General features: G+C 34.6%; 1 protein-coding gene across 1 annotated transcript in view; it reads left to right on the top strand.

Annotated features, from left to right (window-relative positions):
- LOC127704936 (myosin light chain kinase 3-like) overlaps positions 1-18,140 on the top strand; it is a 40,894-nt gene extending 22,754 nt beyond the window's left edge. The window contains exons 6-11 of the mRNA XM_052209175.1: positions 3,971-4,170; positions 5,823-5,975; positions 12,302-12,347; positions 13,963-14,049; positions 16,947-17,026; positions 17,911-18,140. Of these exons, the coding sequence (XP_052065135.1) occupies positions 3,971-4,170; positions 5,823-5,975; positions 12,302-12,347; positions 13,963-14,049; positions 16,947-17,000 (540 nt within the window). The 3' untranslated portion in view covers positions 17,001-17,026; positions 17,911-18,140. The remainder of the gene's footprint in view (positions 1-3,970; positions 4,171-5,822; positions 5,976-12,301; positions 12,348-13,962; positions 14,050-16,946; positions 17,027-17,910) is intronic.
- The last annotated feature ends 2,229 nt before the right edge of the window (positions 18,141-20,369 follow it).

Raw genomic sequence — 20,369 nt, 5'->3', positions numbered from 1 at the left:
TTTAAGTATTGTCGTTTCTTTAACTTCCAGCTGAAAGCAATTTGGCAGATAGAAAACATGTGTCATTTTTTCATATCGCATGTATCAAAGCAACCCAAACTTAGAGAAAACAAGCTGTCATTGTTAATTTATCGTGATGGCAATTACCAGACTATCCAATGTTTAAGAAATATCAATTATGAAGAATCAACACTTAAGAAGTGGTAGTAGTTGTCTGTCTACTCATCAGGAAATAGATATCACTTTCTGATTGTACTAATATAAAACATATGGTGTTGATAATGTTTTAATTACTAACGAAGAATGTTAATTATATTGCACTATTTTATCACCTACGTTTATATGCGTTAGGCAATGGAACGAACGTTTTATCTTATACTATTTTATGACCTGCGTTTATATGTGTTAGACAATGGAACGAACGTTCTAACTTGTACTATTTTATGACCTAAGTTTATGCGTAAGGCAATGGAACGAACGTTTTAACTTGTACTATTTTATGACCTACGTTTATATGTGTTAGGCAATGGAACGAACGTTCTAACTTGTACTATTTTATGACCTAAGTTTATATGCGTTAGGCAATGGAACGAACGTTTTAACTTGTACTATTTTATGACCAAAGTTTATATGCGTTAGGCAATGGAACGAACGTGTTATCTTGTACTATTTTATGACCTAAGTTTATATGCGTTAGGCAATGGAACGAACGTTTTATCTTGTACTATTTTATGACCTAAGTTTATGCGTTAGGCAATGGAACGAACGTTTTATCTTGTACTATTTTATGACCTACGTTTATATGTGATAGGCAATGGAACGAACGTTTAAGATACATGTGTGGTTTATTAAACACCTTTGATATTAAAGTGCATGCCTCCTACATAATTATATTAACTCCTACCATTATATTTCTTGTCACTTTCTTGAGTACAAATTGTGCAAGATAACACTAATGTTTTTTTTAGGTTTCTCTAATTGCGGGCCACTATACGTGCCGAGAAGGGTTGGTTGTTGGTCGACTTCCACCTTTGCCGATCACCTCTGACTATTACAACAGCACTAAACATTCGGAATTCAATTCGATCATTTGCAAATCAAAAGTTACATTGTAACTCAATACAATGCAATTACGTGCAACTCCATTAACTGCCACACAAATAAATGTACTGACCGACTTTAGAAACGCAACACTAGATTATTCTTCTTAATTCCCATTTTTAAATATGCAATTTTTGTTGAACAAACGTATGAACAGAAATTTCTTTCGTTACTTCATTGTTTAAAAACAAGTTGTATTGATTGCGTCATATGTAATGTTCAAATCATGTGGTAAACACTGAAACCCTGGTTTTCTCCTTACCAATGGATGTGTCATCGTCGAAAGCAAGACTGCCTCTAACCAACGCCAAAATGATTGTCAGAAAGGTCAATCAATTCTGTTCGGCATGTGTTGGGTCCTGTTTTGAACCGTCTGATTTCGCATTTGTTCCACCCATTACAGTGTGTTTTGGCAATTATGCAGTTGAAACTTTAGGGCTCTAAAATTTTTTCTGCAGTCGATTCTTTCGAATTTCAGTTTATGGGAAACATTTATGGCATGAATCTGTGTGCAATGGCATTCGGCAATTCGATTTGCAGTTGACGTTGCAGCCGTAAACATGTCACGCAAATGACGTTGCGTAATCAAATTCCATTGACGTTGCATTGTCAAGTGCTACATGTTGATCTGGTCATTGATGGTCATCAACAAATCACATCTGCCTGTATCGTTGTCGGAAGGACCGTAAGACAAGTTTTTGACGTTAAATTGTCTGGTTGGAGCACGTTCACGTTTTCCTGTTTGCAATATTCTTATGGGCTGATTCACTTTTTTATTCCTCAGTCTTGGTAATATGGAGATGCAAAATTTTTAAACTGATTTAAGTGTGGCCATGGATTGAAAAAACTGTTTCACGAAGAAAAAAAAAATGAAAAATCTGTTATGGGTTCCAAATTTCGCTTTAAGAAATTCGTGCGACTTCAATAATCCGGTATGATTATAACAACAGGTTAGTCAGATGTTGTTTTTTTCTAAAGAGAAAGAAGTATGATAAGCATGAATAGTAGTTGTATGAGGATCAAATATGATTTGGTAAAAAAAAATCATGTTGCGTTTTTAAAGTCAGTCAGTGGGACAAAGATGCTCGCGCTTGTAAATATTCAAGAAGAATGTGTTAATGGGACAAAGATGATTACGCTTGTAAATATACAAGAAGAATGTGTCCATGGGACAAAGATGCTTACGCTTGTTAATATACAAGAAGAATGTGTCCATGGGACAAAGATGCTTACGCTTGTAAATATACAAGAAGAATGTGTCCATGGGACAAAGATGCTTACGCTTGTAAATATTCAAGAAGAATGTGTCCATGGGACAAAGATGCTTACGCTTGTAAATATTCAAGAAGAATGTGTCCATGGGACAAAGATGCCTACGCTTGTAAATATACAAGAAGAAAGTGTCCATGGGACAAAGATGATTACGCTTGTTAATATACAAGAAGAATGTGTCCATGGGACAAAGATGCTTACGCTTGTTAATATACAAGAAGAATGTGTCCATTGGACAAAGATGCTTACGCTTGTAAATATTCAAGAAGAATGTGTCCATGGGACAAAGATGCTCACGCTTGTAAATATTCAAGAAGAATGTGTCCATGGGACAAAGATGCTCGCGCTTGTAAATATTCAAGAAGAATGTGTCCATGGAACAAAGATGCTCACGCTTGTAAATATACAAGAAGAATGTGTCCATGGGATAAAGATGCTTACGCTTGTTAATATACAAGAAGCATGTTCCATGGGACAAAGATGCTTACGCTTGTTAATATACACGAAGCAATGTACTAATACAAACCTATGGACGTTTTTTTTTCTTTGCAACTGAATGATACAGCAAATTTGGCAATTCAAGATCGGCGAAAGTGATGCCACCCAAATTCGAACTTGATCTGTGTGTGGTGGTAATAAGCATTGTGAATACGTTTCATGACATTTGGTCAAAAGTAAACTGAAGTTAGAGTGCGCGGAAACGGCAAATTAGGATTTTTTTCCATTTATAAAGAGACATAACTCGAAAACAGTGAAAATGACGCCACCCAATTCCGAACTTTGATCTGTATTTGGTGGTAAAAATCATTGTGTATAAGTCTTATAACTTTTGGTTGAGGCAAACTAAAGTTAGAGAACTGAAACCAGTTACGGGACGTTTGGATTTACGAAACGGACAAGGGTAAACCTTAATGTCCATTCGCCTAGCGACGAGGGCATACAAATGTAGAAACACAAATCCAAACCCAAAAGACAACTTTCTCGATTTCAATTACTAGATATAAGAAGATGTGGTATGAGTGCCAATGAGACAACTCTCCATCCAAGTCAAAATCTATAAAAGTAAACCATTATAGGTCAAAGTACGGTCTTCAACATTGAGCCTTGGCTCACCCCGAACAGCAAGCTATAAAGGGCCCCAAAAATTACTAGTGTAAAACCATTCAAACGGGAAAACCAACTGTCTAATCTATATAAAAAAAACGAGAAACGAAAACCGCTTATGGACCACATCAACAAACGACAACTACTAAACATCAGATTCCTGTTTACTAACACTTTCGTTGAAAGCTGCAAACATTTCACAAGGATGTAAAATGTCTTATACTCAGGTTGAATGAAAAAGTTGGCTGATTCTACCATTACCTACAAAAAAATGTTGACATTGAAAGATTTTTTCCCGAACGAAGGCCTTGCTTTCAAAGGCATTCACCTCTACCTGTTTCCGTGTATGGTATGATATGAAGTTGATATCCAATCCAAAGAGAAACGGACACCACATTTCCCTTTTTTAAATAGAACATAATGAAAAAAATAACTTTGAATTCACATCAACTACCGTGGAATGTTTTGATTTTGTATTCATATTTCATTTCAGCCTGAAAACATTCTTTGTTTATCAAGACAAGGGAACAGAATAAAAATTATAGATTTTGGATTGGCACGGAAGTACAATCCGAAAAGCGAATTGAAAATTCTGTTTGGTACTCCTGAGTTCATGGCTCCAGAAGTTGTAAACTTTGACCCTGTTTACCCAGCAACGGATATGTGGAGTATTGGTGTGATATGTTACATATTGTAAGTTTAAGATAAAGTGTTCGCTGGAAAATAATAAAATTATCAGGAAAAACTAAGTGCTATACAGTTATGAAAGCCGAAGTAAGATTAATATACATAAAATTGTATTAAGAGGGCATGTAAAATATCAAATATCATCCGACTACAGCTTTTTCCGACATTTAAAACTTTGGAAAAAAAAAAAACATTTTATGAATTATTAAAGACCAACGCTTAGGTCTAACAGTCCCCAAGCAACGATATTAAAACAGTTGTTTCTACCTATAGATTCGTTTTCGTCAGCAAATAGGAAACTATACTTCATAACAAAATAGAGGCTTACCGATGTGTTCGATTAAGTTAAACCTGAAAGTTTTTGGAAGCAAGGAAAACCAAAATGTTTAAACTAAAACTAGACCGAAGTTTTGGCCTAAAACTGAAAAAAAAACCTTTTACTCTTTAAATCATTCATGTATCAAGCCATTATCATTTTATACCATTATCTGACATCAAAATGTATTAAAACACGTAGTATCAAACTGAAAGTACAAAAACGTGTACTTTACACCGATAATGCATTTAAACGATTTTGATAAAAAAAGAAAAATGTAAATTCCTAACATTCCGCTACAACATAATATTTTGTACATTTTGAACTCATTATTTGTAAATTAATATCATAAAAGACATACCCTAATTTATTTGACTACAATTATGTTATTTATTTGCTAAACAAATTTAACGACTAAAACAGAGATGTGAATACATGTAGATCATATGATGTAAAAAGGTCTTTTCAAACCGGCACTAGGATGCGTCTTGAACTGGCGGTGATGTGTGTACTTTTGTTCCGTGTTGAAGGTACTATTGTAACTACTGCACTAAATATTTCATCTTATTTAAACCCGTTCCACATACTCTCTAGTCTGCGAAACATTCACATTTGTGACGGGCATGCAGGGATCGATAATTTGGTCTAAATCCATCTTATCTTTTTGCCAAAATTTAATGTCAAAATCTAGAAATCGTTTAATGAGAAAATTTACAATCGATTGAAAATGGCACTTATCCACTTTTGTCGAGCATTTCATTTATCAATTTAATTTACCGAAAGTTAGAATTAATTTAAAAAATTTTTTTTTCTATTTCAATCATCTAATCTTAACTGACATTTCAATAACACATATGTAAGCATTGATAGCTTATCCTTTTCAACAGAAATAAAGAGTTTTAATTCAATTAGAATGTCTATACCTAGGTTTTAAAATCTGAAAATAAAAGTAATTATATTGAAGGAATTTTGAACCTGCACACGAACATGGAATTATAAATTCGTTACTCATTTGCATTTTGATCATGGCATCTCATTCCATCCAGACGTGGATTCGTATCTATAATACATCTCGTATTTATACATCCGGTATTTATACATTCCGTATCAATACATCCCGTATTTATACTTCCCGTATTTATACATTCCGTATTTAAACAACTAACAGACCCAAAAGGACGGACCACTAGCATGCATGTAAGATTTACTGCCGGACAAGAGAAGTCCGGATAACCACAATTTTACCCAATGCAAGTCGCCCTTGAAATGACGAAACTTAAAAAGGTATGAATTTTAGCAGCAATAAAAGAATATCATTTTTTTTTTCTGTCACGTGTTTTAGATTATCAGGATTATCTCCCTTCCAAGGAACAACAGAACCAGAAACGCTGTGTAATATAACGACAGCGAAATGGGACTTTAGTGCAGAAGAGTTCGAGTGTATATCAAGCGATGCTAAAGATTTTATATCAAACCTTTTAGTGAAAGACCCAAGGTATGCAATTATATTTTATGTTTATGACAAGATTGAAATATACTATTGAATGTTCCATATGTGTGAACCATAAAACTGAGGCATCGACCATTCATCTTTTAAAAGGGGGAGCATGTTTGTTTTCCTCTCAGATCTTTGATAAAAAACAAACAATTACATACAGAAACAAGACTGTAAAAAAAAAACCAAAAAAAAAAACACGTTATTTTTATTCTTTATTGATACTTATTTTCAATCGATATAAACTATTTTGTCACTGCTGTTTTATTTCTAATTCAACAATGTATATAAAACCATGCAACCCACAAATTATGAAATGTCGGTGCCTTATTATTATTGTAAATTTTGAAATATGAATTCAAAAAGAATGTTTTCCTTAATTGTATATACTTGAACTCAAGACTACACATATAATTGATAAGGAATATAAGTTTTATTGTCTTCAAAACAACTATCACATATGAATTCGAACTACGGTAACATCATGTTGAGTGCCAGTATGGATGAATCAAGATGTATAGTTTAAAATCTGTGTATTTGTATAAACAATTGTTCATGAATGTCAAGATACCTTATATTTCTTTAAAAAATAAAAATATACTAACGAAGTCAAAGTCATAGGTTGAAGAAGGAGAAATAACGACATGCATATGTCCAAAAGAAAAAAAAGGGCAGCATTATAATTACACAAGAATTCGCAAAACGCTTTAAAAGAGAGGCGAAAGATACCAAAGGGATTCAAACTCATAAGTCGAAAATAAACTGACAACGTCATGGCTAAAAATGAAAAAGACCAACAGACAACTAAAACCAGTTGTTGGCATGATACGGGTTATGTTCTTCTCATATATTTTATGATGGTATGATACTAAACCCCTAACGGGAGGGATTATACCTGATTTTAATATGATGAAGACATAATCTTTCAATCAGTTTAATTGAGGTCTGGAGCTAGCATGTCAGTAATTGCTAGTAGTCCTTTGTTAAATTATGTATCATTGTCATTTTGCTTAGTTTATTTTGTTACCTATTCTGACATCGGACTCGGACTTCTTTTAAACTGAGTTTTACCGTGCGTATTTCTATGTGTTTCTTTATTCTACATTGGCTAGAGGTATAGGGGGAGGGTTGAGATCTCACTTGTATTTTTTTTTTAATTTTAGTTCCTTTGTATGTTTTGGAGTTTAGTGTGACGTCCTTTTTCACTGAACCAGTACACAATTTTATTTAGGGGCCAGCTGAGGACCACCTCCGGGTGCGGGATTTTCTCGCTGCGTTGAAGACCCATTGGTGGCCTTCGGCTGTTATCTGCTCTTTGGACGGGTTGTTGTCTCTTTGACATATTCCTCATTTCCATTCTCAGTTTTAAACAATAGTACACAAAACACAACATAGAAAACTAAAGACTGAGCAACACGAACCCCACCAAAAACTAAGTCTAAATAAAATGGTTACCAAGACCGGGTAAGAACACAAGTGCTACGGAAGGTTAAACAGTTCCCGTGGTGTGGTAGTAAACGTATAGATACGAGATCTTATATTTTGTACCAATAGAAAATTATACGAACTAGTTTCCTCTTCAAATTAATTACATACAGCCCCTTACATTGATTGTATACAGTCCCTTACATTGATTGTATACAGCCCCTTATATTAATTGTATACAGCACCATACATTGATTGTTTACAACGCCTTACATTGATTGTATACAGCCCCTTACATTACTTGTATACAGTTCCTTATACTAATTGTCTACATCCCCTTACATTGATTGTATACAGACCCTTACATTGATTGTATACAGCCCCTTACATTGATTGTATACATACCCTTACATTGATTGTATACAACGCCTTACATTAATTGTATACAGACCCTTACATTGATTGTCTACAGCCCCCTTACATTTATTGTATACAGCCCCTTACATTGATTGTATACAGCCCTTAACATTGATTGTGTACAGCCCCTTACATTGATTGTATACAGCCCCTTACATTGATTGCATACATCCCCTTACATTGATTGTATACAGCCCCTTACATTGATTGTATACATCCCCTTACATTGATTGTCTACATCTTCTTACATTGATTGTATACAGCGCCTTACATTGATAGTGTACAAACCCTTACATTGATTGTCTACAGACCCTTACATTGATTGTATACAGCCCCTTACATTGATTATATACATCCCCTTACATTGATTGTATACTGCGCCTTACATTGATTGTATACAGACCCTTACATTGATTGTCTACATCCCCTTACATTGATTGTCTACATCCCCTTACATTGATTGTATACAGTGCCTTACATTGATTGTATACAGACCCTAGCATTGATTGTATACAGACCCTTACATTGATTGTATACAGACCCTTCCATTGATTGTATACAGCCCATTACATTGATTGTGTACAGCCCCTTACATTGATTGTCTACAGACCCTTACATTGATTGTATACAGACCCTTACATTGATTGTATACAGCGCCTTACATTGAATTTGTACAGCCCTTACATTGATTGTAAACATCCCCTTACATTGATTGTATACAGACCCTCACATGTACATTGATTGTATACATCCCCTTACGTTGATTGTATACAGCCCCTTACATTGATTGTATACAGACCCTTACATTGATTGTCTACAGAGCCTTACGTTGATTGTATACAGCCCTGTACATTGATTGTATACATCCCCTTACATTGATTATAAACATCTCCTTACATTGATTGTATACAGCCCCTTACATTGATTGTATACATCTCCTTACATTGATTGTAAACACCCCCTTACATTGATTTTGTACAGCCCCTTAAAATGATTGTATACAGACCCTTACATTTATTGTATATAGACCCTTACATTGATTGTCTACAGCCCCTTACATTGATTTTGTACAGCCCCTTACATTGATTGTAAACATTCCCTAACATTGATTGTATACATACCCTCACATGTACATTGATTGTATACATCCCCTTACGTTGATTGTATACAGCCCGTTACGTTGATGGTATACAGCCCCCTTACATTGATTGTGTACAGCCCCTTACATTGATTGTAAACATCCCCTTACATTGATTGTATACAGACCCTCACATGTACATTGATTGTATACATCCCCTTACGTTGATTGTATACAGCCCCTTACATTGATTGTATACAGACCCTTACATTGATTGTCTACAGAGCCTTACGTTGATTGTATACAGACTCTTACATTGATTGTCTACAGACCCTTACATTGATTGTATAAACCCCTTACGTTGATTGTATACAGCCCCTTACATTGATTGTATACAGCTCCTTACATTGATTGTAAACATCCCCTTACATTGATTGTCTACAGCCCCTTACTTTGATTGTCTACAGATCCTTACATTGATTGTCTACAGACCCTTACATTAATTGTATACAGCGCCTTACATTGAATTTGTACAGCCCCTTACATTGATTGTATTCATCCCCTTATATTAATTGTAAACATCCCCTTGCATTGATTGTGTACAGACCCATACACTGATTGTGTACAAATCCTTACATTGATTGTATACAGACCCTTACATTGATTGTATACAGCCCCTTACATTGATTTTGTACAGCCCGTTACATTGATTGTATACAGACCCTTACATTGATTGTGTACTGCGCCTTACATTGATTGTATACAGACCCTTACATTGATTGTATACAGCCCCTTACATTGATTGTATACAGACCCTTACGTTGATTGTATACAGCCCCCTTACATTGATTGTGTACAGCCCCTTACATTGATTGAAAACATTCCCTTACATTGACTGTATACAGACCCTCATATGTACATTGATTGTATACATCCCCTTACGTTGATTGTATACAGCCCCTTACATTGATTGTATACAGACCCTTACATTGATTGTATACAGCCCGTTACGTTGATTGTATACAGCCCCCTTACATTGATTGTGTACAGCCCCTTACATTGATTGTAAACATCCCCTTACATTGATTGTATACAGACCCTCACATGTACATTGATTGTATACATCCCCTTACGTTGATTGTATACAGCACCTTACATTGATTGTATACAGACCCTTACATTGATTGTCTACAGAGCCTTACGTTGATTGTATACAGACCCTTACATTGATTGTCTACAGACCCTTACATGGATTGTATAAACCCCTTACGTTGATTGTATACAGCCCCTTATATTGATTGTATACAGCTCCTTACATTGATTGTGTACCGCCACTTACATTGATTGTATACAGCCCCTTACATTGATTGTATAAACCCCTTACGTTGATTGTATACAGCCCCTTACATTGATTGTATACACCTCCTTACATTGATTGTGTACATCGCCTTACATTGATTGTATACAGCCTCTTACATTGATTGTATACAGCCCCTTACATTGATGGTATACAGTTCCTTACATTGATTGTAGACAGCCCCTTACATTGATTGTATACAGCCCCTTACATTGATTGTAAACATCCCCTTACATTGATTGTCTACAGACCCTTACATTGATTGTATACAGCCCCTTACATTGATTGTGTACAGCCCCTTACATTGATTGTGTATAGACCCTTACATTGATTGTATACAGCCCCTTACATTGATTGTATACAACCCCTTACATTGATTGTATACAGCCCCTTACATTGATTGTATACATTCCCTTACATTGATTGTATACAGCCCCTTACATTGATTGTATACAGACCATTACATTGATTGTATACAGCCCCTTACGTTGATTGTATACAGAACCTTACATTGATTGTGTACAGACCCTTACATTGATTGTGTACAGCCCCTTACATTGATTGTGTACAGGCTCTTACATTGATTGTGTACAGCCCCTTACATTGATTGTGTACAGACCCTTACATTGATTGTGTACAGCCCCCCTACATTAATTGTGTACAGACCCTTACATTGATTATGTTTAGACCTTTACATTGATTGTGTACACAATAACTTTTGAAACAAATACAAATAAACTGAGAATCTGTCCATGGGACACAGATAATGCCCCCGGTTATTATTAGCATACTCATCATATTTGGAAAATTTGTTTTAATTGAAAACTCTTTAAAAATGAAGTCGGATTTGTTGATCAGACATCGTCAGGTAATTGGAAAACAGTCATATTGAGAGTAAAATTTATCTCATTAAATTTCTTATCGTTTTAACAATTACAAACGCAAATTCAGTTTTAACGCTACGTGTAATGTGTATCAAAACAAAACATAAAAAAAAAACAATCAGAAGTAATATTATCAATTCTTCAAAAAAGGCGACGTGTTTATCAGATCTTTAATTCTTCAAGTGATTACATGCAGTGTACTTATTTATTTATCTTCCATATCTTGTTTACTTATATCAATACATTTCGCATGATTAATGACATTGAAGTTACAAGGTAAATAAGTAATGTTCTTGTTAAGACAAAGAACTTATAATTTCCTCCGGCGCCTGTTGAATCAAAATGAAAAAATAATACAAATTAACTTATGTTTCATAACTTATTTATTTGCAAATATTTGTTATCGTGTTTTTTTTCTGTTTATCAACTTAATGTGAGAAATTTTAGAACCAAAGATGTTATGTATATAAAAATAAGGAGATGAGGTATGATTGCTAATGAGACAACTATCCAGCAAAGTTCAAATAAAGTGGATGTTAGCAATTATAGGCAACCCGAAACCGTACGGCCTTCAACAATGGGAAAACCCCATACCGTATAGTCGGCTATAAAAGGTCCCGACATGAAAATTATATAACAATTCAATTGAGAAAAACTAACGGCCAAATTTATAACAAAAAACAAAACCAACGACAACCACTGAACTACAGGCTCTTGACTTGGGACAGGCACATAAAGAATGTGGCGGGGTTAAACATGTTTGCACTGAAAGATGCATCAAAACAACTTAGTAACCAGTTGCATATGTTAAACACGGCTGGTTTATTGTTTATAGGGCGATACGTTGATTGATTGTTTGTTAGTGTTTACCGCCTCTTTCAGCACTCTGAGGTGGTTAGTTTTTATTCGCGGAGGAACCACCGATCTTCGGCAGGAAAAACTGGCAATCCTAGTCATATATGGTCGGAGTCGAACGCACCTGCCGCGAGCTGTAGGATGATACAATATTGTGAGACAACACACAATAGAATAAAAAGACAGAAAAAAAGACAGATATGTTAACACTAGAACGTATGAATTTGGCAAAACAATTTGTATTATACAGTGAATTTATACATGTATATAATTAAGAACCATAATTATCAAATTTTATACTTTCTTGCAGTAAAAGAATGACTTGTCGGGAGTGCCTTGATCATAAATGGTTGCGGGTTAGTATTTTCACTTTCTTGGCTTCAGAGATAACATGTTTGACATCGTAGTCATGATTGCTTTATTTGGGGATTGTTTTTTTTGTGTGTGTTAGTCTGTAATCATGACGTATAATGTATTCAAGCTTTCGTACGCGTCAGAATAAAGAATTAAATTTGACAAAAAGAATATTTTCAGGTGAAATATGTGAGTGGTTTTTAGTTGTTATTATTCAAGAAAGCACAAATCTCCGTTGCCAAGGGGGAAAATTAGTCTGTAGTGAACTTTGAAGGCCAACTTTGGCCAAACGAACAGCAAATCGAAATGACGCAATTTTGTAACTCATTGCAGAAAGGACAACAAAATTAACACATATTTGTTCTCATTTATTCATATCACACTCCATTCATTGTGATACAAGCAATATCTCGTCTTGCGGAAAACAGATACCAGAAAACGCCCATAAGATAACTTAATTTTCATTGAACGTACAATAAATCTTCTCATTACCCTACGGCGAATTAATGTCCAGTCGGCAATATTGGATCATTTTCAGGGCGAGAATATGTTGATGTGATATGAATATGCACTTGCTATAAACTAGTCAGACACCTTAGCTGATCCGGGTACTTCACACGCTAATGCTTTGTAAGTTTGCATTTATATTTATTTATTTATTTATTCATTTATTTATATTGAAAATTTCCAAATATGAGCCGCTTCCATTTATATTGGAGTACATTGATTTTCGCTATTACACCTAGATAACCGTGTATATATGGAAAATAAAAAGGTTTAAAGTTTATGGTTTAAACCAGGCACCCACAAATGTACGACTACTGATATACCTGTTATTGATGCATGGTCGTGATACATGTAAAAATGAAAAAGAAATTGCGGTTCTAAACATCCTACTAACATATAAGTTAACTTTTGGAACGATACTTCCATGATCAACTTGTCAACTGATCAACTATCTACTTATATAAATAAGGGGAAAGTGTCAGTGCCACATTTACATAAATACCAATGGTACCATGTCAAGAAAGTCATTATCTTCAGGAATTTATTGTGCATTTTGCTGTGTTAGAAATAAGATGATGTGGTATGATTGCCAATGAGACAACTTTCCACAAGAGACCAAATGACACAGAAATTAACAACTATAGGTCACCGTACGGCAATGAGTAAAACCCATACCGCATAGTCAGCTACATACGCCGTTTGTTTATTCCACATTGGCTAGAGGTATAGATCATACAAAACATGTGTTACCCTGCCGCATTTTTGTGCCTGTCCCAAGTCAGGAATCTTTTTAGTCTTGTATGTTTTTTTTTGTTTTTCTTTTGGTTCATTTATATGTTTTGAGTTTAGTGTGGCGTCCATTTTTGCTAAAAGATACATTATTGTTAGGGGCCAGCTGAAGCCCGCCTACGGGTGCGGGATTTTCTCGCTGTGTTGAAGACCCATTGGTGGCCTTGGGCTGTTTTCTGCTTTTTGGTCGAGTTGTTGTCTCTTTGACACATCCCCCGTTTCTATTCTCAATTTTATTAAACTAAACCTTTTACCTAATAGAAGTTAAGGTCAGACGGACTTGTTTTAGTCTGTTCTTAAGTGATCACTGTGATATTTCAGAAACAGATTCAAAGGGCCACTAAAGCTGTACAGAGGACCCTGTCTACTAAACGTTTAAGAAAGTTTGTTTACCGCAGAAAATGGCAGGTAATAATTTATGGCATCTTGGTCTTGCTATTCAACAAGACATTTGGAAAAAAAAAAAAAAAAAATGATTTTTTGAATACTAGTATCATTTTTTTTTTATTTGTAAAACAAACCATTACATTGTACATTGACCGACCGTAAAGGTACCATTCAACTTCTTAAATGAATCTATTAAGTCTATTTTGTAAACATCTAACAAAGTGTTTCGAAATTTTATTTGCAATTTTTTCCTGTGATTATCCAAAACTACCAATTTCTTCACTAATTTCAGCTCAATTCGCTGACGTAAAATAGAATTCAACAAAAAAAATAAAATGGAAAAAACGGATCCACAAATGCAATAAAATTCAAGAAGGAAACAGTTTTTGTCAAAAAGGAATGTCAGACATTCTTGGAATCTTACATTTACTTAAGCGATCATTTGACTGAATAGTCATTAGTTCACTTACTCCAATCTTAATTGACAAGAATTGTCAGTTTTCCTATCGAATGTCGGTGGTTTTCTCCGAGCACTCCGGCTTCCTCCACCAATAAAAACTGGCCGCCACGAAAAAGCCCAAATGTGGCGCTTAAAAGTGGCGTTAAAACACCAAAAAATCAATCAATCAATCATTCGTTCACTTTTAGAGAATTTACATCGAAAATTCGCGCCATATTGTCTTACTTTTACGTTTGCTGCTCAGTGTGAAACAAATCGTATTGTCTCCCTTTGAACATGATTGTGACTGTTATATTAAACAATGTTCTTGAATACCAATGCTACTGTACCAGATGAGCATTTGGACAGTTAGGGTAATTTCAGTGATGCTTGTGACCAATATATTTTAAAGTCCGAAACCTAATACAAACGTTGACGAGGTGACAAAACTAAAAGTGACCAAATTAAAGCCAAACCTGGATAAGGAACCAAACTTTAAAATACAAATGTTTAGATAAATATAGATTCTACCACTGCATCGAGTGTGATACGATACTTATCCACTCGACACAGTTAAGGTTTCCAATTTAAAACGCGAGGCTCGCCGAGCGTTTTAAATATTTAAAATTTAACTGTCGAGAGTGGATAAATATCGTATTACACGAGATTTGGTGGTGGAATCTGTTTCTCTAATGAATTTCAAACAATACGCAGGCAAATTTATTCCTTCTTTTCGAATGATCTGCAAAAAGATGTGTTCTTTCTATGTGACGTCATCAGGCATGGTCGCCTTTTTTCATGCCGTCACAATAGGAAATTCAGAGGAAAGCAAGAAAATTAGACGTCATAATCAGATTTTAACCAATGAAGAACTGAGATCAAACGAACCACACGTTGATTAAATTTTTTTTATACAATGGGTGCAGAAATGGATAAATTGACGAAGAATTAGAGAAACAAGAATACGATTTTAAAACCAGCGTAAGCTACGATTATATTTTCTAGTATGTAGAATACATTGAAGACCCATATGTGGCCTTCGGCTGTTGTCTGCTCTTTTGTCGAGTTGTTGTCTCTTTGACATATTCCCCATTTCCATTCTCAATTTTATTACTTATTGATTGGTTGATTGATTGATATTGATTGATGTTTCTGCTCTTTGGTCGGGTAGTTGTCTCTTTGACACATTCCCCATTTCCATTCTCAATGTTTTACTAGAATAATGAGTTAACTTGCGTGGTTTAATTTTTAATTATTCAATTAACGTGAAAAATGCATCAGTTTTGTAATGAAAGGGGAATAATTATAAGCATAATCCCGATAAAATTAACACTATTTTTTCAAGAAGGTACTATTAAATTCGATATATTAAAAGCTATGAAAAAATATTGGGAAGATGTAAGTTCGTTAAACACAGTAACAAATCATATTAGCCTTATGGTCTTATAAGATAAGACTAATCTCAGCCCTTGGTTTGCATGAGAAAGAATTCCTCATAAAACAATTGATTGGTTGATTGATTGATGTTTGCTTTACGTCCAGTGGCAAATATTTCCAGCATGTTCACGACGAGACAAAATTAAAAAAATTAATAAAACAGGTATGGGTTCTGTAAGGTATTAACGGCGGGAAATGTGGACTGCCTCTTGAAAATGAGGGCATATTGGACAGGGACCGAAAATTTGCCTTTCACCAGCCCACCTACGGATCCTCAGACAATTGTTACAATGGTTCGTAAGCGCGAAGAGGGCGTGGTACTCTCTTTTCACGAGGCATCAGAATAAACGTCCACTTTTCGACCGGACATGGGTGCCTATTTATACATCCCACATAGCCACACGGACATCTTACTTTGGCAAGAGTTTTGCTACCGATCAGAAGACCAAGGTGGCCATAATTCTTAACTCGGGTCACCCTTATGGTTCATAAAGTCAACCGCAGAAGGCCATTCAAATATAGGGTTGAAGACCTTTTTCTGATGACAAAACAGTTTTTAAATACATTTTGTTGTAATTAGGAAAAATGCTGTTTCTTTTAATTTCTTTTCCCTCCAAGTCTGTATGGCTTTACAGTGCATCATAATTACTTTATTTTATACTTTAATTTCGGAGAAAGACAAAACAGTATTATCCAAATAATTTTGAACTACACAGTTTATGCTATCGAATTCCATCAGGGCGTATAAATCGTAAAAATAGTTATGAACTTATTTCATGCAATTTATGAAAAATCTTTTTATGCATTGAAAAAACAAAGGTTGAACCAGTTAGAAGACAGCATTATATTTTTGTTCTGGCCACTTCGTAATATTTTTGTAATGTTTTAAGATGGCCATTAATGTCTATTTTTACCTTTGTTTACGCGCTGAATTGTCAGACAGTTTGATTTAATATCTTTTTCATGCTTCTCAGGAGAAATCAGAGAGTGATAATGATGACAATTTACATTGCTATAAACTTCTATTCAATTTTCTTTTTAGAGAGCTGTCAATGCAATGCTTGCGTTGAAAAGAATGGGTGTAGACTTAGTCTGATTGATTGAGACATCGTTCATAATACTGTAAGCATAATTCAACCTTTTTTCATTTTCGACCTTAGAGTGTCCTTGAATTAAAAGATGATGTTTTCACTTGTCAGTGTCTACAGCCTTCATTTTGTTTATCTTACTAGATATGTACGCGTCTTTATTATAATAAAGAAGACGCGGGGTTTACGTCAATGAAAAGAGCCAGATTACGTCTGACTCAATGAAAAGTGCCAGTTTGCGTTATTGAAACGTGGCAATATAATTACCTAACAGCGCCATAAACCCCAAAAGACATCAAGATATCAACATTCGATTTTCCAATAAAGGACAAGCTTCCATGTCATATTTTTAATTGTAAGTTATAAATTCGAAACAAATTTGGATTGAAATTTAAGATTTGCCAAAAAGATTTAGCCTAGGATCCTCACTCACTGCAACAAACTTACCGACTTGAAGAGGAGATTTGGCCTGAACCCCAGGCTAGTAAACTTTAGGCTTGCAACATACGGGTATCTGAGTTTTTTTTAAATTCGATGATAGATACGACACCAAGATTTAACAAAAACAAACTTATCAAACCTTATAAGGCCTTTATTCTTAAGCAACTTTGGAGATGTAATGTCGAGTTTACACGTCGATTAAGTCACGTTAAAGTAACCTTTAATTCCAAGTAAATGGAATGATGCCTATAATAGCATCAATTTGTACGGCAGGCTAGTTTATTATTTTGTTGTTTATAGTTTTTGTATGTTGTGTTTTTCTTCCAATCTGGATTGATTGTTTTACAAATTTTATTACAAGCGAAAAATACATGAAGCAAAAAAAAAAAAAAAAAAAATAATGGCAAAATATTAACACGTTGTGAAGTCATGATTATTCCTTTGTAAACATGATTTCTTTTGTTTTATTTTTTTCAGTATTATTTAAATACAGGAAGTGGACACATATTTCACATATACCATGTGATATGCACGTGAAAAGTGTATCCGACATCTACGACGTACACGGTATACTGAACACTATAATTATTTGAATGTGAATCTGTGAAAAAGGGACCTTTAATTGGACTGATTGTGACTGGAAATATATCGATGTGTTGTGATGTATAAAAGATTTTGAAATAAATATTAATGCAAAAACGTTCAAAGGTAGTTGCATTATCTCTATACTTTAGTTCCATGATCGTCTGTTTTACCGTGTCCACTTTCATTTTACACAGAAACGTCACGTGATTACACCAGGAATCTTTGCAGTGTCGGGATCAGTACCGGATCGTCTGCACGAAAACATGGACGATTTCACCTTATGGTAGGTTTTCACCAGGGCGAAGAAGTCAAACTAGAATAGCGTGGTCGACTTTTTAGGTGGAAATCTAAATTTAAATCATAAAATTTGCATAATTCGCCTGTGTAAAAATCTAGGCATGTGCATAGAAAAATGTCACGTGATACGATTTTTTCAATCTCCACATTGAAACATCAACTATCTTCTATTGTTTAGTTTTGTCTCTTCTTCACAGAGCTACGAGATTTGAGTCCTTCTTATTAGAGGGTTTCCAAAACAATTGAAGAGCTATATAATTGACTTCTCTCATTTTAAAATTAACAAATTAAAGTATATACAATGCCTGTACCAAGTCAGAAATATGACAGTTGTTTTTCATTCGTTTGATGTGTTTGAGCTTTTGATTTTGCCATTTATTAAGGGACTTTCCCTTTTGAATTTTCCTTGGAGTTCGGTATTTTTGTTATTTTTAGGAAATATATACTATAATAAATGTAGGGGATCCTGCAGACCGCCAAAGGGATCCTGCAGACCGTCCAGGGGATCCTGTAGAACGCCCTGTAGTATATACATGAAAAACAAATAACAGTCGATCCTATAGAACGTCCTATTGTAGATATATAATGTTCAGACATCAGGGGATCCTGTAGAACGCCCTATAGTATATACAGACCTTCTAAAATTCAAACTGACCACACGCACGATACACGCACGCACGATACACGCACGGTGAATGCACGATACACGCACGGTGAATGCACGATACACGATACACGCACGATGAGCGATGAGCGTTACACGGAGGATTAACGAAAAATGAATGATGAATGATGAACGCACGATACACGCACGATGCACGATGAATGATGAACACACGATACACGCACGATACACGCACGGTGAATGATTCATTGACGAATGAACGATAAGCGCTTAATACACGGTTCTCAAAGCCATTTTATTTGGAATTGCATTTAAAATTGATGTATGATAATGAAAATTTATAAGGGTATACAAATTTTAGATATCTCGCTTTCTGTGTTGATTGGTCGACAGTTTTACTAAATACTCCATGTATTAAATAAATTAATTGTAGTATAGTATTTCCAATATCAATGAGTGTTGTCAAATTATAAAACTCATCGATTTTATAATTCTACTTAATATAAATAATTTATAAATTGCTACGTTTTAAAGAGTGGCGATTCCAGCCATTTTTAAAAAGAGTGTTCTCAAGCCAGGATAAAAGGGGTGGTTTTAACCATATGTCCCCATTCAAATGCATTGACCCCCCCCCCTTCTTTTTATCTGTCTAAATTTGTAACCTTAACTAATTAATTATCATATGTTTACCTTCCGAAATTTAGGAAATATTTGTATGTTTCGAAGTTTAGTATGATGTCCATTATCACTGAACTAAAATTCATTTTTGTTTAGGGACCAGCTGAAAAACGCCTTCGGTGCGGGATTTTCTACCCATTGGTGGCCTTCGACTGTTTTCTGCCTGTACGTCTAAACACTGCTAAGGACTTATAATATGCCACTAAGAACTAGAAAGGACGTGTTACTTGTACTCTATTTTCATACTATGGTAGAGATAGATAGATTTTTATTACATAAATTCCAATTTTTAAAGAAAAAGAATCACCATTAAATGAGTAGTTGAACAATATTTGGAACGTGCCGGTTTTTCCTTGATATTGCCGAAAATCAGTGATCCGACTGACACGAGCGAACTTACATAACAACTGATTAAACAATCATAATCTCTTTTTTTTTACTGAATTTACAATGTTCCTTATATTATCAGAATCGTATGAGTTAATTTAGAGCAAAATATATAATTTGTCAGAAAAATCTGATTCGTACAAATTAATAAGAAATAGCTAAGAAAATGAAATTTACCAAATAATGAGAAAATTTAAACATTTGTAATACCAAATACTTCATAATATACTTCTGAAACGACTTTTCGTCCTGAATATGCATGAAATGTTTGCCACTGGACGTTTAAACAACCACTGAATAATCAATCAATCAAATTTCGCTCTCAGTAAAAATAAATTAAACAATATAAGCCACAATTGTATCC

The sequence above is a fragment of the Mytilus californianus genome, unplaced genomic scaffold, assembly GCF_021869535.1.
Source record: "Mytilus californianus isolate M0D057914Y unplaced genomic scaffold, xbMytCali1.0.p SCAF_6, whole genome shotgun sequence".
In the NCBI taxonomy this organism is placed as follows: domain Eukaryota; kingdom Metazoa; phylum Mollusca; class Bivalvia; order Mytilida; family Mytilidae; genus Mytilus; species Mytilus californianus.
Note: the sequence above shows the minus strand (reverse complement) of the source record. Positions and strands in the feature narration are given on the sequence as shown.